Consider the following 24,844-nt stretch of genomic DNA (forward strand, 5'->3'; position numbering starts at 1 on the left):
ACAAAATGCCTAAATTAAACTCCTCATTGTCAATCTTTTTGAACATCTTATGTTGTCCTCCTCTGTCCATGACTCCTAACATGTCACAGTCATCATCCGTCTTATGTGAGTCCCAGTTCTTATAGCAGACCACCTTGTCACTGACCCAGAACCAGAAATCTAGAGTGCAGGTGTAGCGCAGTCCCAGCTAGACGTAGGGACTGTCGGCCTTCTTGGCTCTCTCTTGGACCCATCTCTGCTGGTCGAGGTTAGTGATGGAGACCAGGTCACGGTGGTGCTCTCTGCAGTAATATAAGGCGTACTCCAAGGTACTGATTGATCAGGATAACATTATCTGTCATGGAAGAAGTGGAGACAAACACATGAAAGTGTTTGGGTCTGGGTGTGTCTTTTATCACTTTTTGTTCTAGGTTATGGCTCTGGCGGGGAAGCTTCAGCAGGGTTCTCTCTCTTTGCTTTCACCGGCAGCCTTTGGCCAGGGGCGCCTGACAAAGCTGACGTTGGCATCCACATCACCCTGAAGATGATATTGATAACAGTGATGCAAATAACTGCTTGGCGTTATCTTCCATCACTGCCTCTGAGATCCCTTCCTCTGTAAATTCTACTAATTGTCTTTATGTTCAAATATTAGTTACAGTTAAAATGATTAAAGTGCCCATATTATGAAAAAAAAAGCACTTTTTCTGGGATTTGGGGTGTTATTTTGTGTCTCTGGTGCTACAAATACAAATACAAACTTGGAAAAAAACAAACATCCATGCTGTTTTTAGTGAGATACTGGTTTCTGAATGTATCCTGCCTTCAGTCTCCGGGTGAGCTGTTCAAAATTGGCAGGGCCGTCTACGTCATTGGCCGAAACATTTGGTGTGTGCTAACCACTTTAGCTAATACCACATCAGCTATCTGTTTCTCCAACTTCGGACAGTACAAGGCAGGATTAGCCAGGAGACTTCTTCTAAATGAGGGCGCACTTTCAACTTTGCGGGGAATACCTGCAGACCAGGGACATGTAAGTAGTTCTATACAATTTTATTTTGTAGATTAGGGTAAACTCGTGTGTGTTGTAGCAGTGTTTAGCCATTGAGGTGGCTAACCGCTAGCAGTGCTAGCTTCTAGCTAGTAGTCCTTACCTAGCTACTGTGCATGTGCGACTCCCAACAAAGATGGGATAGAAGTGTGATGCCTCACTCTGTAGCTAAAACAGAGAGCTCAACACACAGGGTGAAAAGAGGAGCTGCAGCAATGTGCAGTACAACAAAAATATGGTGTTCTTTGAAAATTAAACCATGTAAACCTATTCTGTTACAACCTCAAAATACAATTATGAACCTGAAAATGAGCATAATATGGGCACTTTTTTTTTTAACCATTGGCATCTATTGCATAAACATTTTTATTTTTTAACTTCTTAGGTTAGTGTGGCTTAATTTAGTGTCCATCCCTGTAAGACAATTTATTCATTCACTGGCAGTAGAAAGTGAGCACATCCTCCTGGTTTCCTCGTATCAGCACCACAGGGCAGTGCAGGCCACAGGTCAGAGTATCCAGCCAGGCCATGTACAGAGCACTAGTGCAGTCGCTGTGTGGCACTGGAAGGCTCCTGGATAAAGCATAATATTTACATGAGCATACACTGCACGACAAGAACAGAGACTGCTTCGACTTGAGTTATGGGGAAAGTATGTACAAATATGTCAAATGTGTGCACGCTGGGGTTTGCAGCGAACCCAAAGAAACCCAACCTCTCCCATCTCTTTCTGTTATCTGAATCATACTGCCGTGGAATTAGCCATGGTCTGGTGGATTTTTGTGCTGAATTTTGCATCCCTGTGTGTTTTCATCTCCTAAAGCTGATAGAAAGGCCTGTTTCACCTACAGTATGGTATATATATATATATATATATATATATATATATATATATATATATATATATATATATATATAAAAACATAACAAAGCCTAAGACTAAACTAGAAGAAAACATGATCAAGATCTCTCACAGTTTTATAAGTTATAGCTGTGTTCTATTCAGACACTGGCTCAAAAATATGGTTGTGGTTGAAAACATCCAAATAACTTAAACTATCATTATTATGTTGTATTATATACACGGTTATGGCCCTTAGTTCCAATCAAGAGAAATCTTAATGCTTCAGCATTTATACACACTATATAAACATTTACTAAATGGCTTATAACTCACTATAATGTAGGGTTAAGAGCACATATAATTATTTATTAACCTACTTTTCAACCACTATAACTCCTCCTGGGGGCACCCAGTGGATGCTGGTTAAAAACAGGCTAATGAATGACAAAACAAAACTGTAAAAGACGTGATGTCTTCACGGAAGATCTTTTTTACCAAATGCTATGAATTAATAAAGACTTAAAATGTCCTCATGTACAGTATGCATCTACTTTTTGTTTTCACTTTCCTCCAAAACAAAGAGGGGGAACATAACCAAAATATAAAAAAAACACCTTCTCCCCATAAGTCAGAGGTGCAGGATGTCACAGCAAAAATGCCTTGATATAATATTTTCATTAACCTGAAGTGATAATGTAAACTGTGTACTCACACAACTACGAGACCAGCGTATATTGAATTCCTCCGGATGATTTCATTCAGCCTCACTTTGGTTTCAGACTGGGAAAGAAGGAAATTAATTTCAGACATCTGACCGAGTTTGTTGACAGTGCTTGACATTAAAAGCATGTTGTTGCCACACACACACACACACACACACACACACACACACACACACACACACACACACACACACACACACCTTTTGTCTGAAGGCCTCAAACTCTTTGTCTGATATTTTCCATGGAGCGTTTTCTCTCAGTTCCTGAGCTGAGACACCAGCCTGCTGTTCATCATATAGCCTGAAGGGGGCGACACTTTCCTCAAACCTTTCAAGGCTTAAAAGCAGCAAGAAGAAGAAAAAAGGACAGAAGTCAGTGTGTGATGAAAGACAGAGATAATAAGGTATTGGTCGTTGAAGGTTCAAAGACCTCTTAACATTTGTATAACACTAAGTGTCTGTCGGCCATTCATGATGGACAAGTTTAGGTGAAATTTATTTTATTAATGATAAATGATTATTTTTAATACCATAGAGTGAAAAATTTCAAGAGCATTAAAAGCCCATTGAGGTTTATTTGTCTTATTTTAAACAAACATCTTTATGTGATCATATGTGTTTGTGTGTGGAAAAATCCATGGGGATGTCAACCCTGGAAAGTAGATTAGATTACATTTTATTTGACATGGACATCACAGTAACATTGGACGAACCAGATGCATTGCTTAAGTGTTTTAGCTCACTTGCTTCCACTCAGGGCGCCAGAGTGTAGAAGTACAGCACATAGTGGCTTTAATGTTTTGTAATTTGTTTGTTCACAAAAAAAGGTATACCGAAAACAGTGAACATGACAGCCTGTTATTATAGACTGATCCCTTCCTGTTTCAGTACAACTGTTCCAATTTTAGTGTGTTGTGACAGTGAATCCAGAGGTTTCCCGTACGTACTTCTTGGCCTGTGGATGCTTCTCGCTGTCCGTCATGACTGTAACGTCCTTAAAACCAAAACGAAACCGATCCAGAAGACGAAGCATCCTAAAAGAAACAAATGTAATGAAATGTAAATGTATTGCAAAACATACTGCAGAAATCTACCAGTTTACAATCCAATCAACCTGCATGAATAATCAAATTTGCCTAAATAAAAAATGTGATTTAATATAAAACTGTGGTTCAAAAATAGATACAACTGTATAAATGCAGATCATTACAAGTCCAAATCAAATTTTCCGCTGGACTGCAGATTATCAAGGAATGTATTCCACCATTTTCAATACTGTACACACATATATGTACATATATGGAGTTTTGTAGGAGGAAAATAGTTAATTTTAGTCATTATTACTTGCGTTGTTGCATGCGTACCAATTTCCTTCTTACTTTTCCAACATTACTTGTTAATGTTGGAAAAGCTAATATTGAGTATTGATATTTAATTTCAAATAGGTGCATTATGTAGCTATTCTGTAGCTCAGAAAAAGTGAAAAAGTAGAGGGGCAGGACCAAGACCTTTTTTATTTTACTGTTCTTGGTGTGCACCAGGATGGGCTTTTATAGGGTTACATTATTATTATTATTAATTATTATTATTCACTTATCCCAGAAGGTAAAACAAAGAATACATACTCAGTGCGGCTTTCCTCCATGTTTTGTTCGTCTCCTACGATGAAGACCCTCACCTTACTGTTTTGCCAGCGTTTTCTCCTGGTGAGGAGGTAAGGCACCAGCAGAGTCAGACCTTAAAAGAGAAGAAAGAGAAGTACTGCAGCTAAGAAAGATGATCTATGAAAAAATTAGATTTTTTGCATGCCTCTGTATCAAGCCCACAGTGTCAGACAGAGTTAGCTCCTCCTTGTGTCCACTGACCATTATTGTACCAAAACTACGCTGTAAAAAATAAATAAATAAATAAAAATAATTTAAAAAAAAAGAAGAAAATAAATATATATATATATATATATATATATATATATATATATATATAATATTATATTATATCCATCCATCCATTGTCTTATCCATGGTCGGGTCATGGGGGCAGCAACTCCCACAGGCGACCCCAAACAAAACCCTTTCCCGGGCCACATTAACCAGCTCTGACTGAGGGATCCCAAAGCGTTCCCAGGCAAGGGAGGAAATATAATCCCTCCACCTAGTCCTGGGTCTCCCCGAGGCCTCCTCCCAGCTGGACGTGCCTGGAACACCTCCCTAGGGAGGCACCAAGTGCCTCCTTACCTCAACTGACTTCTTTTGACTCAAAAGAGCAGCAGCTCTAGTTCCTCACGGATGATTGAACTTCTTCTACTTTATCTCTAAGGGAAACACCAGCCACTCTCCTGAGAAAACCCATTGTGGCCACTTGTACCCGGGATCTCGCTCTTTCCGTCATGACCCAGCCTTCAGGACAATAGAGGGTAGGAACGAAAATTGACCGGTAGATCGAGAGCTTTGATTTTTGGCCCAGCTCTCTTTTCATCTTTTCAATGGTGTGGTAAAGGGAATGTAATACTATCCGCAATTCTCTGATTCTAGTGAGAGCCCTCTCACAGACCGATCATGCCATCAGGACTACATCTTCAGAATAAAGCAGCAATGAGATCCCCAGCCTAACGAACCACATTTCATCCCCACTACGACCAAGCCTCGATACCCTGTCCATGAATATTGCAAACAGGATTGATGACAAAGCACAGTTCTTTCATTGTTTCACGATCAGGATAGAATCGTTCCTCTTTAATCTGACGTTTGACTATCGGCCAAACTTTCCTTTTCAGCACCGTGGAGTAGACCTTACCAGGGAGGCTGAGAAGTGTGATAATACCCCTGTAATTGGCAGACACTCTGTGGCCCCCCTTTTTGAACATGGGAACCATCACCCCGGTCTGTCACTCCTTAGGCAAAGACTTCCAGGCAATGTTGAGAAGGCGTGTCATCCAAGACAGCCCCTCCACACCCAAAGCTTTTTCTGGATGGATCTCATCAATCCCTGGGGCTTTGTCAGTGTGGAGTTGTTTGACTACCTCAGTGTCTTCCACCAGTAAAACTGATGACGATCAATGTGCCCAACCTCCACAGGGATGCCAGAAAAGCTCTGCCAGAGGTGTGAGTTGTGAGATGTTCCCAGTTCACCCATATAATAATATATTATAATTATATTGATTATCACAGATTACCAACAGGTCATGTATTGTGCTTGTTTTGTCAGATCTAACCTCCATCATCTGCTATCCAGTAAATGTCGATGGTCTTCTTCCCTTGGTCAATCTGAAACAATGTCGTGATCTGATCACTTTTGTCTTCATCGGGGATGTCAGCTGGAACAGCAAAAGGAGAAAGAGTGAGTTGCAACGGCAATATTAATAATTACTCTGAGTAGTATTACGAAGAAATAATGCACTCTGAGGTGTCCTAATATAGTAAAAATACTGTAATACAGTATATTTACAAAGTGGTGGCGTTGTTAGCTCCGCTTTTCGTCTCTACCAACTCCTCAGGGAAATATCTGGCTCCTTAGCTACTAAATGCTTCACAATGTTCACCATATAGTTGCTGTGTGTGTCTGCTCAGGTGTACAGTGGATTTTTTTCACTTAAAACAAAAAAGACACTATGAGAGCCTTGAGAGTGAACCCAGTAAAGTTATAGCCAGACAGCTAAACCATGAGCTAAAGCTCTATAAAGCGCTGCAAACCGCGGGGCGCCAACAAATTCTGGTGATAATTCTCTGTAGGTTCATCACTACGAGGGACCCCTTTCATGGTTTTCAAGTCAGAGTTAGATTTGGATTGGTTTGGATTTCATGGTACAGATCATTCTTCAGGAGTGGATGCAAGTCAATACAATGTCCTCAAAATATTGTATTTTAATGTATTTGTGTGCTCACCGGGTTTCTTCTGGGGACATTGCTGGTCGTTTTCAACAGATTCATCTGGCTCAAACACTGGGTTCACTGGAAAACAGACATTGCACCCTTAACCATTTTGTTTTCAGTATTGTATGTCAGTATGTCATGTTGTAGGAAAGCATGCAGATGAAATAAAGACAAAAGGATTATAAAGTCTGGATATCTAACCTTCAAAATTAAACTGGTCAGAGACATCCAGTCCTTCCACCATCCTCAAGATACATAAAGAGTAGTTAGTGTCGAAGGTATCGCTAGAGAAAAGAGAAGAAAAGGAAGTTAAAATGGAAGTTTTAAAGTAGAAATTATGTTATTCTTACTGCACCTTTAGGCACCTATAGTGACAACAATGACTTTTAAATTCAATATAAAGAGCTGTCTAATCTTTCAATGACAGTAAAACTGAAAAGTCAACATTGTTTTTTAATCATTTCTTTAACTACACTTACTATATGGTGTTGATATAATCTTCAATGCTTTCAGGAGAACTGTCCCTCCAGTTTGACTTGAAGCCCAGGACCAGAATGTTGGGCTTCAGCTTGCCAAGACCAGAAGCCTTGAGAAAATGTCAAATGAGAAGATAAATTATATTTAACGTTTCATAAAATACAAATAAAAACATAGACAAAAATACGTAGCAATACTATGTGAGTAAGAGGAAGTTTAAATGTTCTATTGAAAGTTATATTTAGCACCCAATAGATGACGTGTCCTACTGTAATAAGAGAACAAAATTACGAGGATGACATGTTGTCATCTTAAAACAGGAGTCAGATTAATCCCCAGCAAATGTTCTTAATACAATTGAAGCTGTAGTTATTTCCCACAGATAAACACATGCAGATGTTTTACCTGTAGCAAGTGTCGAGCTCCAACTCTGAGGCTGTCAGCAGTGAAAGGAGAATAAAAGGAGCGCACCTTCCTCTTGTTCATCCACTTTACCAACCGATCTGTGTCATCCTGTGGCCGAGTCTGTCTGTCATGATCCTTAAAGGACAAGGAGATTCAATAAAAGAAGAGATTGAACACAACCAGTAAAACATGTCTAATTAAAAGCTACTGTAAGGAGGATTGGGTATTTTCTTCAATACAATGATATAAATAATTTCTCTTATTTTCCTTTCACTAACAAAACTGTTGAGATTAAATGACTGACCATGAGTATGTCTCCACAGATCATGAGGCTTGCATGTTTGGTAAAGGAATCAACAAAGTCCACCAGGGCTGGTCGCTGGGTTGGTGGCCCAGTTAGGACCAGACATTGCGGTCTGAAGGAACACATGAGTGTAAATACACTACTTTTCTACTCACTGAGAAACATGAGATCAAATTTGAGTAAAATTGGATTAGACAAATACTATAGAAAGAAGTCTAGGAATATTACATGATATAACTGAGGCTTTAGGTCACTCACCTAAAATTTTTGACATGATCGTTGACACCAGTTAGAGCGACAGAGTATGACAAAGCCATGTTGTATTTACCTGCCTGGACTGATGAACCCCAGTTCACCTCTGTGGATATCAAAACACACATAAGTCAGGTAATATCACACTGACTTGTTCACTCTTTAATATAAGCCAGGCTATTCTCATCAGAACATAGTTGCATTACAACATATCTGTTTTGGACTTACTCGGCTTGTTGTAGCTGACGTATATAAACAGGAAAGCCATGCAGCTAAGGACGAAGAGAGCAGCCCACCAGGTAAACAAGAACATCAGCAACACAGCGACTCCTGCTGCAAATAAAGCTACCCATTTATTGTAGTAACGAAACATTGGCCTCCAACCTAAAAGGGGGGCGAAATCGAGAAATAAATGACTTTCAGATGAAATATCACAACCTAATCTCACATAACTACACATCTGTCCAATATGCAGTCAGAGGGGCAAATGTCTGTTTCTAGTCATGTAATGACTTTGCATTGGTCACAGTCTGGCTCCTATATACTATATTTAATATCTTAGAATCTATAAACTGGGATGTAAACGGGAGACATACGTTAACTTAACGTAACATTATACTGTTTCCATAACCCTAAACAATAGCCATAGCAGTGGCCGGACAGAAAAGCTCAAATGAGTCATTTTAGAAGGCAAAGAAAAACAGGTAACTCACCTGGAGCGTTTGTGAGTGAAGCGTGAAAGCAGCTAAAGTTGATGAGGGCGTAGGAACACATGAATAAGTTAGAGTTTAAGGCTGCGATGGTGTTCAGGTCACCTGTTACGATACAGGAGAGAATAATCAATCAATCAATCAATCAATAAATACACATTACAATTATAAAAGCTATAAAGATAATTACAAAGTTATTTTTCTCTTTATTGAAATATTTAAAATCATAGCTAGAACAAAAACACATTTTTAGCATACAAAAACAAATATGGAATCAATACTTCCGATAACAAAACAGCTACAGTATTAGATCACACCCACCAATAAGAACGAGGCCCACAGCAATGAAGAAGCAGAGTACATAGGCACGGAGTGGCTCATTATTTTTTCCATAGCCCTTTGCAAAGACTCCAATGTATGGGTATATATTGTCTTTGCACAGACACTGGCAGATAAAGCAGAAAGTAAAATGCTATTTAATATGTGCATCATGTTAGATTTGACTACATTTATACATTTGTTATGCTAGTATAGATATGAAGCATTTAAAAGCTTGTTTCATTATGATGTTGCCCTTTTGAGAGATAACTTTCACAGTATCATAAAAAGCTATAATAATAATAATAATAATAATAATAATAATAATAATAATAATAATAATAATACTAACAGCATTTACAAGTTAATGTATGTACCAGATTTGACTCTCGTCTTTTCTGTTATTGTGGCAATGGTCTGGCAGTTCAACAATTTAATACATCCTTGTTCAACACAGAACTTTATTCCAGCAATGTACATCCCATGAGCCAGACTAAAATAGATGTAACAGGCAGATTAACATCCAACATCAGGGTTTGGCTGTGGTTTCTCACCTGAAAGATTTTAGGAGCGGAGACAAGGAAACCAAGAGCAGACGACAAGGTGGCTGCAAAGACACCAGCAGTGATGAGGTAGTACGAACCTGATAGTAGGCCCATTACCTGTTTGGAATAGTCATTAAGAATTAATATTGTTATCATATCTGATATAACCCCTAAGTAGCTACAAGGACCTTTTAAATGTTTCTGAAACTGTTTCATTTTACATATCAGGGTTAGTGGTGACCTAGGGGTGGCCTTAAGGATGCGAGCTTGGGACCGGGAGGTCACCATTTCAATCCCCAGACCCAGGCAGGATAAAATCTGGGTGGGGAAAGTGAAAGTCCCTCCCTCATTACCACCACTGAGGTGCCCTTGAGCAAGGCCCTTAACCCCGACCGCAGCTGCTCAGTGGCCAGCAGATCAGACGTGACGTGTGATGGTGTGGTTGTACTCAGCAGCTTCCAGGTATGAATGTGTAACTGTGTGAATGTAACAGGATTGTCGTTGCAAATGAGAAGTTGTGACTTCTGGATAAATTACATTAGATTCAACTTTATTGCCATTGTGCAATGACAGTGAAATGCAGTCAAGTCAAATAAAGGTTAGAAAAATATATATATGATGATCATTATGTTCACATCAAACTCCTGCTAATGCTTTGGCACAGTGACACCTGGTTTAGCTCACGATACATCCAAAGAAGGCTAAATTACCGTTTGCAACATTTGAATATGCAACAATGCATCGTGCAACGTATTCTATTCTATTAGTGTAAATTAATGATTTTCTGTCTAAGGGACTGTTCGTTATTTATTGAAGAGGCAACCGGAGGAGTTTTGGGATCTTTCATCAAAATAGACTTTACCCTCCCTTCGCTAGCAATACATTTTCTATGACCCCCAAAATAAATGAAAAGAGGCATGACCCTCCCTAACATTTTATTGATGGCTTCTGTACTGGTTTGCACATGGCTAACATACAGAAGCCCAGTGTTTTTTTATACAACAATGAGATATTTGCCTTAACCTCTGCTTTCTCATCTTACACTTCACACCCCACTGTTATGGTGTGGTGGCCATTTCAGTAGATTTACTCACTAACATTGTTGTGGAAACAGAATAAGCATGGAAACTAAATGCACACTTCCTGCATTACTGCATTCCTTCATATACTAAGTTACTCCTCTAGTAAACTAGTATTCACATGAAATAAAACAATACAACATTGACACCATTCTGCAAAGCACACTAATAATCAATCGCCAATCGCGGCACGGCTGTCTTGGAGATAGAGATAGACAGACTGTGGCGGAATAATTCTACTAAAATGTAACAGTGAACAATCAGTGTTCGACCTACAGTCTGTTGAGATGCCTCTCCAAACGCAGAAACGAAGTGCAATCACACCATTAAACGTTAACACACGTTAAGAAAAAAGATCCGTATTTTGCTGTAATCCAATGACACGAAGAAAAAAAAAAAAAAAAAAAGTAATCCACAGCGATCAGTAGATCCACAAAAAGGGTCACGGTGTATCCAGCAAGGCCTACATGTGTCACATTCATGCCTCTTCACTTTGCCGTTTAAACAAAGTGGAATAAACATATAAAAGTCCAAATCTACACAAAACCCGCAATCAATTAGTAAACTGACATCACATGTATATACATGGCATTTAGGAAACCTCTATTGCAACGTTGGCACGGCAAGCTGTCCAGATTAAGTAAGTAATTTTTGTTTTTTGCTTCCTGCTGCTCCCATCGTCAGCCAGGTATTATTTTTTTTACTAAAGCAGTAGGCCTATATGAAATCTGATGTATTACCTACTACCATTTAGTTGTTTTGTGTTATTTAAAATATTTTATGTGCAGTGAACTCCAAACTCCGCGTATGCGGTCAGACCCATCTGCTAGGGGGCCGAGACTGACAGCTACATGGAAAAATATGCACCAAACAAGCCACTTTGAAATGTGGCTCTTTTCATAAATACAAAAGTTGGGTGCCCCCCCCCCCCCAGACTAAAAAATGTTGGGTGACCCTCCCCTCAACAAATAATAAAAAGACATGACCCTCCCCTATTTTCCTCCGGTGGTCCATTCCATAAATACCGAATGGTCCCTAGGGAAAACAATATTTGCAACTATATGACCTCCAGGTAACGCTAACTCAATAATACAGTGGGTAATACATTGTTTCCTCTCGTGGACATTACATATTTTTTGCCGCATCGGACACATTATTTTTGTCTTTGTTAGTGTTGTTACTATCCCTGGATAATGGTTTTTGAATCTAGTATAGTATTTATCCACAATATTCATGTATAAAGGTTTAAATGTGGATACACTGTTTTCCAGTCAGCATGTGCTACAAGGATCTTTAAGACAGCAGGTGTGGTAAAAAAAAGTCTTTTGTCCAAAGGGGATGCTAGCATCAACACAAACTACAAGTTCCTCGTAGCCACTTTAAGGAAAACTGGCTCCTTTAAGCCCGAGATCCACCAAAGCCGATAATCGGCCGTAGGACAGTCTGGCGAGGTCAGTGACTCGAGTCTGTTCAGTGTGTTCCGTGCCGCTGTCCGTCGGAGGGGCTGTCGACCTTCATTTTGGCCGATTTGACATGTGGAATCGGAAGGCGGGCACTGCCGGGTGTCGGACTTAAATGACCAATCTGATTGGTAGAGTGCTAACCCGGAAACGAGGAGCGGGATGAGCGTGACTAGAGTCTCTCAAAATCTGACAAAAATCTTTTAAACTGACCTTTGTCGATCTGAAATTAAGACTGCATGGCCTATTTCTTGCTTAAAATGTTTTCAGAAACACGTTTCGGTAAACTATTGTAGTGAAATATGAGATCATATTCTGAACAAGCCGCCATGACAGTCTGGCTTTGAATTTCCGGAGAAACAAGACCCACGTGATGCGTTCATCCAATCAGCTGCCGGGTTTTAATTTTTGGGCGACAATACAGATTAGCGCCGCCTGCTGTTATGGAGACGTATTACGTCTCGTCGCTTTGGTGTGTTCTGAGGTGCTTTTTTGACCAACTCGGGGAGACTGATCAGTCCAGCTGCCTTTTCTTCCGAGGGTCGGCCGTCTGGTTGGTGTATCACGACCCTTACAAACCCAGTAAGCTTTGAATAATAAAAGGTTATATTGTTATTCCATGATAGGCAGAATGATTGAGTGGTACCTTCGAAGTGTTGGCAAGACCATATGGACAAGTCTGTGACAAGGTGCACTTTGTGAAGTTCCAGCCGAACTGACATCCCAAACCCACACAGTTAGTGATGTTTCCACCGACAAAGTCACTCATATTACCAGAGGCGTCCCGCACCACACTCGCACCTGGGGGAAGATAAAGTGGTAAATATTTTCCTACCATTTTGAGCCTAACAGCCTTCTCACGCTAATGCAGTACATGACACTGCCCTTAACATGAGTGATAAATCCTCAGGCTCCATGCCTCCTGTCCCTCCACCCAAACCAACCTAACCGCTTAAATAATCCCTATTAGTTCAGATAATTAAACAATTCAAATGAGAAGCAAATACATACGTTACATGCCAGGCAGAGTAGCAAAGTGCCTGCTGTATGCATTTATCTCCCTTTCTCTTTTTCTTTCACTTCCCCACTAGGTTTTCTCTCAAGGTGTGGAATTGATGATTGATTTCCACCTGTGCAGCCGGTAATGCAGGTCATTGAGTCCGGTTTTGAGTTGGCCAATCAGCATTCGAGGCCGTCAATAAAAGGAGCATACCTGAGGAGAGTTAACTCGCCAAACTTTCTGCTGGCTGAGATGTAGCTACTTTGCATCTAAACTTGTATTTGGTTGGAGGTTGAGGACTGTAAGTGAGTTTTACATTTAGTGTTAACTTTGTCTATATACACAAGTTTAGTGGTCAGCGCCACCTCTGTAGGTTTTATTAAGCACTTTTGTTATAGAAGCAGGCTAGGTCTTTTGGTTTGTGTTTTGCTTTAAGAACTAAAGAGGAGTTCGGCTTGGATTTGTTACATCAATTTCATTCCTCCACCTTTTGTAAACTTTTTAACTACATTAAAAATAAACACTTTTTTTTACTTCATTTACTTCACCACTGACTGTCACTCATTTTAGTGTTATTGTCCCCGGTACCATCAAAGGGGATGTAACAAAATACTAAATAAAAGCATATTAAATAATGAGCTTACCAGCAGTTACAGAAAGAACTAGATAGGAGAGTGTAGTAAAGAAAATGGCCCCTAGGGTGCCTTTGGGGATAGCAGTAGCAGGGTCCTGCAAAAGAAAGGAAATCATACAGAAGTCAAGATTTATGTATATAGTCTTATAGTCTTTTTCTTTCTTTTTTTTTTTTTTTTAAAGAATTATCTCTCTGCCTTCTTCATCATACTTTGAGATCGCCACAGATGTTGACTCCAGACAGGATACCAGTGGCACCGGGAAAGAAAATAGAAAACATTCGGAAAAAGTTGCCGTCAGCCCCTCTCCAATTTGGTGTCAGGTTTGATATGAAGATGTCCTCTGGTGACAGGCAACAACAAAAACACTTTACTGTCCTCTGAAAAACTTTATAACATATATTTTAAAACTGATGACATGAGGTAATAAAAGGCAGCAGTTTGTCCTGAGAAGCCAGAACTCACTGTTGTATCCAAAGATGCCTTGGGACTGTTTCTCTATAGAGGGCGGGATGATTGTGCCCACCAAGTAGTCGGCAAACGAGACCAAGAGAATTATAAAGAACAAAATCTGGGTCTGAAGACAGAGGCACATGGGGAAGAAGAAAAAAAGGAAAAACATATGATAAGAAGTATAAGGTAGTAATCAAATAAAGTTAGAGGTGTCAGGATGTGCTTACCTTGGACTCCCACTCCATTCCAGCAAATACAATCATCAGAAGAACAACTAATGTGATCACGCCAATAATTCTGACGTCATTCACGGCATCGACAATGACAACACCATAACCCTACATCAATATAACCAAAATATTCACACATAAGAAACAACAAAATACGAAAATATATGCAAGTACATTTTGGGTAAACATAATCGGGCCTTTGCTTAACAGTTTCATACTGATATATACCTTTAAATAAATACTCATTTATTCATTTCAGGTTTTGAAATTATTCTTGCCAGCTTACAAAGGAAGAAATAGTACATTTATTAAATATGGCACCTTTTAGAGAGCGAAGTAACAAACAACAATAAAAAGGAAACAAGCAATAAAACAGTAAAATAAAACTATCATGCATTTATTTTCTTAGTTGAAGCATATTAAGTACCAGCATTAGATCCCGGACCACAATTGAAAAGCCAACGGTGTTGAGCGCACAGGCCAGAGCGTTGGCGAAGGAAAAGACCAACCCAATTGGGGCACCAAGTTCATAACCCAGAGAGCGGGAGATCATGAAATATGCTCCCCCTGAAAATGTTTGGGAACAGAGACAAGGTTGTTATCATAGAATGTAGATCTGTAGTTTTGAGCAGGGGCAAATTAAGCACAAAGCAATGAATTATAAAGTCATACATTTACATATTTATTTATCTATATTTCCTTTGAGTGTATTTTGTTAGCATTCATTAGGAAAAGGAATGCACTCTTAGCCACCGTAGCTAACCCAGCTAACGCTATTGCCTCCAGCGTTTTTGAAACGTAGAAAACCTGAGGAAACGCATTAGAATATCAGGGAGAGACGCCGTCTTCGGACATCTGCTTGCCATCTCGTTCTTTACTTCTTTACTCTTCGGAGACGAAGAGACTGGTCAAAGCTGAAGATTGGATTTTGAACTTTTCACCAAGGTACCACACTTTACTTTATTGCTCTGTTGAGTGAAGCGGACAAAAACCCTAACCCTAACCCAGTGTTGCATCAGGCCTGCAACGGGGTTTGTTATTCTAATATCTGCCATCTTGTTTGTGTCTGTGTGTGTGTGCTTGATGAGTGTGGGCCCACTGAGTTAAGTGTGAACTGGAATTTAAGGTAACGAATTAAGTCGGTGTGTGTTTCCAGTTAAAGGGAACACATTATTATGCAGTAATTGTTTCCAGTTGAAGATAATTATTATTGTTTTGCTGTAACTCTAGTTATTGAAGGGAAAGAAAAAAGCGAAGCTTAAAGGAGGCTAATTTTCTTTCATTTTATTTATTATGTCATTCCAAAGTAAATATTAGACGGTAATTGTCATTTAAACTGATTCCAGTGTAATGTTTGATTATTCCCTGAGAGGTATCCAAGCCAATGTGCATAAGTTTTTATATAATGTTAAATAGGAGATACACTTATTTCATTACAATATGCTGACTCCTTAAATGTGATAACAATTAATTGATTGAAGAGGGGTGAAGTAAACATAGCCTAATAATAGTGGTTACTGTTGATTAGCAGTGACTAAAGGAACTCAAGAAGTTTAAAAGTGTAGGCTATATACTGTAAACTGATCTACTTCACTAACTAGACCACAATTTGCACTAACTGTATTTTGACTCTTTACTACATCTCAGCAGTGATATATACTGTCTGTTCATGTTTATTGTGTTATTACCATATCACTTTTGCATATACATCGACTTACTTACACCTCACTTTGCTTTGCGCCATCTTTGTAATGCCTACTTAATATGCACTTTATGTAGCCTATTGTATTCTATATTCTTGTATTGTATTGAATGTGAAACTGTATGTTGTCTTGCACGCTTATGCTTTTCTTGGCCAGGTCGCCGTTGCAAATGAGAACCTGTTCTCAATGTCCTACGTGGTTAAATAAAGGTTAAATAAAAAAAAAATATTAAGAAAAAGGTACAAGGGAAACACGATAACATTACTTTAACATTAATTATGTGAATTGAATTAACAAACTCAAGGCCCTTCCCTAAATAAATTGGGTATATGTGGGCTACACCTGATTTTTCATCCATTTTGAGACACAGGAAGTGACTGACCTGAGATCACTCTCCCGTTGGTGGCGATGGCAGAAATGGAGAGGCCAGTTATTGTGGTCACCATAACAGACAACCCGATAATAACCCACATCAATACTGATGAGAAAAATGAAATTAAATGAAAATTCATGATACTACAGACATAGTAGACATAGACTACTACATTGGTATTGATGTTTTGGTTTCAAGGCCTGTCTCTCCATCTTTGTGAGAGAAAAGTATATTTCTGCAAATATTTGCCTCTACATGACCACAGGGATGCAACGTAGATGTATATTTCTTCTTAATCATACATGCTTTGGATATTGTATAACATGGAGCACTAGAAGTTATCAAAAACAGCAAGTATATAAAGCACCGGCATCTGAGGTAGAGCTGTCAGCAATGTGCATCTGTACATACTATTCTCATGCAACATAATGTAAATATAATAATGTAAAGGTAAATCGAATGTAAGCAAATGTGAAGTCCTACATCAGAGGGCGAGAGTGATGCAATGGAGTGTTACACGCCACAAAACAGAGGAATGAAAGGGACTAATGTATGGTATGGAGGGATGAATGAACTCACCAATGCCTGCCTGAGAAGTGATCACCGTTACGCGCAGAAACAGGATGACTCCCCAAATATTCAGCATGCAACGCATCTGTGACAAAAGTTCAATAAAAACAGCTCAGCAAGATGTTTGTAAGATTGTTTCATATCAAGTGTCAACACAGTCTCACTCCCTACTCGTCAAATGTATGACGCACGGTCAAGGACCCCTGGCGTTAATTTTCAACGCCAGGTACCCGTTGCGTTATTTTTTGACGAGGGGGTCCGTCAGATAGACATTCATGTTAATCCCTCACCGTCGGATATAGACGAAAGAAAAAACACTCCCCCCTTAACTCGAAATCTGTGACAGTTTTATTATTGGTATTTTTAACCCAATAACAGCTGTTGTAATCAACATTATTCACGAGATAGTATCATGGTTTATATGTATTTCTTTTAATGTTATTATTTCGGTCTATTTCGGCCAGGGAAGCTGGGTTGCTTTTTTGTTTATTTATATTTTTAAAACTATAACGCTAGCTATCAACATTTATTTATTAACAATTAACATTTATTATCATTCACAGAATCAGACAGCGATCAGCGGGTCTTTAACGACAGTATTGCTTCAATATACATATATATACTCAGTGGTTTTATTACCAGCAACAACACGTTGCTCAGCTTTGTTCCAGTAAGTTATACACCGTAATAACGTTTAAAAACATCTGCGGAATACTCCGGAAGTGACGCAGTACGTCCTGCTCAGTGAATAAGAAGATAGAAATACATAATATTCGTAATATTTATGTTTTTGTCTAACGTTGTATTTGAGGATGTAAACAATGAAGATATTAATAATAATAAAATACAGTTTCATGTATTTGTCTCATGTACTGTGTGCTCGGCCGGCTGGCGGGCGGCGGCAACCTGAAATGGAACGGAGCCCACTCACGGCCAACAGCAGAAATATAGGAGTCGAACATTTCCCCCCACCCACCCCGTAAGAACTACAAATACACAAGCTCTGTAACAGCTTCTGTGGCGTCTCTTATGGGAGTTGTAGTTTTTAAATATATTGGTATATTTCTCATAATTAGAAGTCGGTAGTGTATAATTTTGGATACACCCTGGGGTCTTTTGGGATGGGGAACACACTGGTGTCATCAGTGAAAATAGCTTATTACCATATTTGACAGTGCTTACAGTGGGTAAACTTATACTTAAACCATATCTACATGACAGCTGAGGTCCAGAGCGTTCTATAACAGCTGGTCCTATGTGTGTAGCACCTCCTGTGGCTAAATGACAAGCCTTCAAAGATGTACTGGGTTCAAGGTTCAGAGGTCAATATTTCAAAGCAGGAGTAATGTATCCTCTTCAGACTGACATATGTTACTGTCCAGGTTGAGACCTTTCCAACGATGTGTTTGCTATAGTCCTACAACAACATTTTAATTTTTACACATCATGGAGACCATGTTGCAGGTGATACTTTATTGTCCCCAGAGGGATATCTGCCTTGAGTTCAAATGCTTCACACATAACACTTGACATATTGTTTCATCATACAGATGATGACTTACAATAAAAAAACAACGTAAACAAAGTGATATGTAGTCAGACTGCACATCACACAGCAACAATCCTCTGCAGTCTCAAGCAACATTATTTAAAGTTTTAATTGAGGTAGGTCCAAATTAGGCCTATAGTTTAGAAATGTTAAGTTTACCCATATCTTCTGCCAGAGGATAAGAGCTCATACTTGGCATGGAGAATAAAGATAGATCAGACCATATTCTCTGTGCTTGCCTGGAGAGACTTGTTTTTATTCCTCTCCACAACCTTCATGACAGTCATATTAAAATGCTCTGTAATGCAGCCTAGTATAACATAAACTCTCTGATTCACCGTGAGTGTCTGCGCTAAATGATAACACACACTTTGAACACGGGCCTTCCAGTCAAAGGTGCTGTCCATGTGAACACAGCAGAGCCGATGGATTGGTTCATCATTTATAACCTCTGATACCTTCTGACCCATGTCACGACCCTTTCCTCAGCTTGTGAAATGGTTGAATTAGATGTGTGAGTTGTGTCTGTGTGCAGTATATAGGCTGAGGTAGAAGTGTGCCAAAAATGCCAAAACACATGTTGTATATGTACACATACCCATACAAAGCTATATACATCTTACTCTGTAAACAAAAACCTCGGCAACAATCTGATTATCTTTTTAATTTCCTAAAAATGCTTCCTAAAACTAGTCTTCTTAATTTTGAAAAGGTAGTCTCTCAGTAAAGGCTACACAGGTTAGGATGGCCACAAGCTGTAACCACATTGATTGATATGAGGATCATCTTCTGAATATAATAATTAATATGTTAGGCCTACCATAAATTGATATTTCAAAAAAGTCATTTATTTAAAACAACTAATAATGCAGTGTGATATTAAATCAAACTAAGTCCCACACATAAATATGCTCATGTTTTTTTCCCTTTAGTCTTTGCTATTAATAGTCATCAACTGCAAAATTATAACTATGTATGTAAATTAAATGCTTCTCTTTGTATATAGTTTATTGTTTTATAGTCAAAGTCAAAACAAATGCAAATTAGTCAAACAAGCCATTAGGCTGTATTTCTAAACACTCAACTGTAGGTTTTTTATATAGTATATATAAGGCGAATCAAAGTGCTTAGCATAAAACACTATTTTTTTCATTATTGGTATTTTATTGTGTAAATTCTCACGTGCAACATTCTTTCACAGACGAGGAGCGGTAATTACTACGTCACTTCCGCGGATGTTTTTAAACGTTTTATTACGGTGTATAACTTACTGTAACAAAGCTGAGCAACGTGTTGTTGCTGGTGATAAAACCACTGAGTATATATATATATGTATATTGAAGCGATACTGTCGTTAAAGACCCGCTGATCGCTGCCCGATTCTGTGAATGAATGGCCGCATTGCATTGTGGGATATCAGCTTTGAATGCGTCTAGCTCGGATCATATCGTAATGTTCTGTATTACAGCATACTGTAATATTTCACCAGTAATACGACCGAAATAATATTATAAAAATAAAGAAAAGAATACCATGATAACATCTAAATAAATGTTGATAGATCTAGCGTTATAGTTTTAAAAATATAAATAAACAAAAAAGCAACCCAGCTTCCCTGGCCGAAATAGGCCGAAATAATATTAAAAGAAATACATATAAACCATGATAATATCTCGTTAATATTGTTGATTAAAACAACTGGTATTAAGCTAAAAATACCAATAATAAAACTGTCACAGATTTCGAGTTAAGGGGGGGCGTGTTTTTTCTTTCGTCTATATCCGACGGTGAGGGATTAACATGAATGTCTATCTGACGGACCCCCTCGTCGAAAAATAACGCAATGGGTACCCCCTGGCGCCGGGCCTTGACCATGCGTCATACATTTGACGAGTAGGGAGTGAGACTGTGTTGCAAGTGTTAACATAATTGAAATAATTAGTATATGAAGTCTGTATGTATACTCAAATACACAGACGTTTTGCTTACCATGACTCCAATAAACCAGCCAAATCTAGCAGGAGCTTTCTTTGGCGGAGCTTTTGACGGTTCAGTTCCACTGTCTGGGAGATTGCTATCTCCTGATTCTGTGGTGGGGACCTCTATACCCGCCTCCTTCTCCTAAGTAAAAAACAGTTTTTACAAAGAAAAACTATTTTAAATAGCTTAATGATAATGATGGTGGGAATGAGAAATCATTCACAAGTTAAATGATGCAAGGTGCTGTGAAATGTGTTTCTCAAAGGCTAAAACAAATTACCTCAAATGCCTTGCGGAGAGCATCAAGAGATGGTCGGCTCCCCTTCTGCTGGTGCAGAGTGCGGGTGTAATGCCCCAGTTGTGGCACTAGGTCTAACGTGCTGTAGACGGAAGATCTCCGCAGCTCCACCCTCGAACCGCGGCGCTCTGATGCACTGTTAATTAGGAAGTCCAAGCAAAGGTGTTATTTTAAACAAAAATTAGAGCAAATATTGCAGTAAATGCTGAAGGTTATTAGTAATTGTCATGAGCTGCAGTTTCTTTAATGGTCCACTTAGGCCTACCTATCATGACATAGACATAACAATGCCACAGCAATGGGCTAAGCAACAATATGATTTTAGGTTAAAGGTCCAATATGTAATATATTTACTGTAATAAATCCAAAAACGACCCCAATGCGTCATCAGATATTAAGGAAACATGCTAAGTTGAAATACTATCTTTTCTGACAACAATGCTAATGCCAGTATTTTCTCCTTTTGAAATTTCCGTTCCGTGACGGAATTTCTGTTTGTGTTTTAGCCTGTTTGTTGTTATCAACTGCCCAGTTTGTCAGCCAGGCCGGGTTGCCAGATATAGCTGTACAAACGTAAAACCAGCACGCTACAGCTGTGAGGTTAGTACAGCCATAAAAGCAGCAAACAAACGAACAGGATCAACGGAGATTGATTTTACCCGACAACAAAAACGGCATGTTTGTAATAGTTGTGTGACCAGAGACGTAACAAACTTGTCTGGGTAAATATTGGAGATGTATTTGAAAGATGGAGACAGCTTAGAGCCCATACGGACGCAGAGTTGGCTAATTTCCTCCTGAACAGGTAAGCATTAGCTTCAGGCTAATTTATCACAGCTACTAGGGACGGGCATTTTACGTCATTTCAACATTTGTGTAGCTACTCACATTGAATTATATAGCTAGAGTACCCAAGTTGGTTTACTCTCCCAAGGATGCTGGAGGGAGCCTGGGAGTATGCCCAACCGGTCTACTGTGTTTTGTGGATCTGGAGAAGGCATATGACCGGGTCCCCCGGGAGATACTGTGGGAGGTGCTGCGGGAGTATGGGGTGAGGGGGTCCCTTCTCAGGGCCATCCAATCTCTGTACGACCAAAGCGAGAGCTGTGTCCGGGTTCTTGGCAGTAAGTCGGACTCGTTTCAGGTGAGAGTTGGCCTCCACCAGGGCTGCGCTTTATCACCAATCCTGTCTGTAGTATTTATGGACAGGATATCGAGGCGTAGTCGGGGTTGCAGTTCGGTGGGCTGGGGATCTCATCGCTGCTTTTTGCAGATGATGTGGTCCTGGAAAGGGAAGTTTGGGGTCCCCTGCTGGAGCTGCTACCCCCGCGACCCGATACCGGATAAGCGGACGAAGATGGAAGATGGATGGACCTGAGTTGGTTACTCGCAAAAACAATTGAGACACAGCCAGTGAATTGATCCCGACTGGTCCTGGCTAATGCTGCCATGCTAACCCTGCTAACTGCTAACGTTACCGGATGACCAGGCAAGCAGCCACGCTGTTTACAACGTGTAGCCTGTTCAGCGGCTGTAGCCGACAACGGTGAGTTATTTGATGCCAAGAGAGGGGGGCTGTGAATCGGAAAGAGAGGACCTTGAGTTTGCAGTGTGTTTAGCCATTGTTGCTGTAATTCTAAGCCAATAAAGTGTGTTCAGTCGGGTGGAAAAGGACGGCAAGGTAGTGGTATTTTTAGTGGTTCCTATCGTAATTCTAAGCCGAGGAAGTGTGTCTGTCAGGCGTGTGGAGAGGATGGCGAAGTTGTGGGATTTTTAGCAGTTTCTACGGTAATTCTAAGCCGAAAAAGTGTGTCTGTCAGTTGGGTACAGAGCTCCACGTGAGCATGGGCTTTTATGACTGTCAATATAGCCAGCATCTAACATTGTTGGCAACATTGTTGTGGATGCTCCGGTATCAGCCTGGCAACCAACATGAATTTCGAGTCTGGGGAGGAGGGGGCGGAGGAGACGACTCTCTCCAGTATTTTGAATTTGTACTGCAGTAACTATTTTAAACACTAGCTGTCAGTATTACATATTGCACCTTTGACTTTCTCAGGACATCATGAAATATAAAAGTTATTAATTACTTTGACTCAAATAAAAATGAAATAATCACTTTGTATTGTTAGACAACCAGGTATTACTGAAATTACAGTTAACCCTTAAACTATCACCAATATGGAATAAAGGATACACCAGTTGATTGGTAAGGTAAAAGTGGACACTAGAAGTTAACAACACAAACCTTGACTCAACGTCTGAGACGACGATGGTTGGAGGAATCCCGTGTGAAGAGTACCTGGGAGGTCCTTCGTCATTGGTTGAGAATTGGACGTTGGGGACGCCCGGGTCCATCCCACCCCGTTTGGATTTTAACTGCCCCATCGGCACGTTTTACTGACTCCTGTGCAGTATGGGAAAAGGGCTGACAAGATGACAAACAATTTATTTAAAAAAGCTTGTTTTTACAGAAATGATTGGCAAGTGTCCTAAAACATGCCACTTCTGTCCTCTAACAGTGACAATGTGTGTATCTAACTGTTACCAAGTCATGCAGCCTCACTTGGACCCTACTAAGATGGTTTTAGTTCAATCCTGACTAGACTGGTAGGTCAATGGACTCCAAAGTCAGAAGTGCTCTTGGCAACTTGATACTAAAATAGATCATTAATGAGTTTATACTTTGAGTAAATTAAATACATGTTCAAGAAATTATAATATATTTGATTGATTCATTTAAGTGATTATTTGATAATAATACATGAGAGACAAATTGTATTTTTTAAGTATGTAAAGCTAAATATTTGGATGAGTTTTAAAAAAATGACTGAGGAAGCTTGTTAACTAATCAACAATAATGACGGATGAATAGAGAAGGCGTGGGATTAAATAAGTGTATACTTCTTCCTATTCTTTTTCGAACATGTCCAAAAAATTGTTTTTATCTCTATGCTTTCTATTTTGTGTAATATCATTATTTTCTATATGATCTTTTCTGTTTTCTTTTACATTAAATTAATTTTAATCAATCAGTCAATACATTAATCAACCAAAATACATCGTTACAAAGGGTTGCATATATGTTCAACCCTTAACAGTGTCCCCACCGGCCAGTAGTACAGGCATTATGCAACATGACCTCACACAAATTGCAACAGAAACTCTTTCAACTGATCTAGTCTCATAAAAGTCTCCTCTATAACATAAAAAGTCCTAAGAGATCCAAGTGGTGGAAATTATTGAAAAATACGGAAATTGGTGATGCCAATTACCCATTGCAGCCCATGTTGAGGCGAGACACTAGGTGAATAGAAACTATTTCAACTAACAGATATCACCATGAAACTTTCCCAGCTGATTATTTACATTAAGACAATATTTTTTGATATTACAAGTTTTCTGAACTTTTATGTTTAATTTAGCAAAAGAGACATTATCTAATTAAAAGTTTGCTAATTGGCATAAAGGTGTTTGGGTATTTTCAACATGCATCTAAGTGACTAATGTGAAAAAGATCTTTAAAATCTTGAAATCTTTTAAAATCTGTGGTCCAGTATTGAGTGAGAAAACTGTAACCAGCAGCCATGAACCCGGCTGCAAGGGTATGGTTAAGAAACAACTTTATTTATAGCACATATTTAATAAGATAATGTGTCTTTTGCATAATTAAACAGTTCAGAAAACTTGTAATACAAAAAATGTTGTCCTAATTTACATAATCAACTGGGGAAGTTTCATGGAGATATCTGTTAGGTAAAATATTTTCCCCATTCAGATGCAGTGTCTCCCCTGAACATGGGCTGCAATGGGAAATTGTGGCATCACCAGTTTCAGTACTTGTCAATACTTTCCACCCATATAAACATTTGTCCATTGTCCATTTTGCTATTTAGAGAAGAATAAAAAAAAACAAGGCATAACTATACTCACACAGGTTCTTTTTTATTCCAGATGATTAAGCTGTTGTCAATGGATGAATATGTTCCCTCTTTCATTTTACACTGGCACCCTTAGTATTTATACCTTCGCAAAGGTAGCG

The 24,844-nt window shown here is 39.2% G+C and overlaps 1 protein-coding gene across 1 annotated transcript; it reads right to left on the reverse strand.

Annotated features, from left to right (window-relative positions):
• Positions 1-668: 668 nt before the first annotated feature.
• LOC144534157 (solute carrier family 12 member 3-like) lies at positions 669-24,844 on the reverse strand. The gene is made up of 28 exons (XM_078275906.1): positions 24,736-24,844; positions 23,051-23,230; positions 20,785-20,938; positions 20,514-20,645; positions 16,985-17,060; positions 16,415-16,510; positions 14,757-14,896; positions 14,327-14,437; positions 14,112-14,223; positions 13,859-13,989; positions 13,659-13,743; positions 12,661-12,815; positions 9,485-9,592; positions 8,934-9,057; positions 8,616-8,717; positions 8,131-8,286; positions 7,909-8,008; positions 7,651-7,762; positions 7,347-7,481; positions 6,944-7,050; positions 6,666-6,748; positions 6,477-6,542; positions 5,807-5,908; positions 4,221-4,332; positions 3,543-3,629; positions 2,797-2,932; positions 2,587-2,654; positions 669-1,603 (listed from the first exon to the last, which is right to left on the reverse strand). Exons 2-28 carry the CDS (start codon positions 23,188-23,190, stop codon positions 1,465-1,467), a joined length of 3,069 nt encoding a protein of 1,022 aa, XP_078132032.1. The 5' UTR covers positions 23,191-23,230; positions 24,736-24,844; the 3' UTR covers positions 669-1,464.

The sequence above is a fragment of the Sander vitreus genome, chromosome 19 (genome assembly GCF_031162955.1).
Source record: "Sander vitreus isolate 19-12246 chromosome 19, sanVit1, whole genome shotgun sequence".
Taxonomy (NCBI): domain Eukaryota; kingdom Metazoa; phylum Chordata; class Actinopteri; order Perciformes; family Percidae; genus Sander; species Sander vitreus.

Excerpts from the sequence above, each read along its gene's own strand:
- LOC144534157 (XM_078275906.1), bottom strand. The coding sequence starts at position 23,190 with ATGGGGCAGTTAAAATCCAAACGGGGTGGGATGGACCCGGGCGTCCCC. Across the intron at positions 17,061-20,513 it reads GCTGGTTTATTGGAGTCATG|ATGCGTTGCATGCTGAATAT; the intron begins GTAAGCAAAACG and ends CTTTTGTCACAG. Across the intron at positions 14,438-14,756 it reads TGGTCCGGGATCTAATGCTG|GGTTATGGTGTTGTCATTGT; the intron begins GTACTTAATATG and ends ATATTGATGTAG.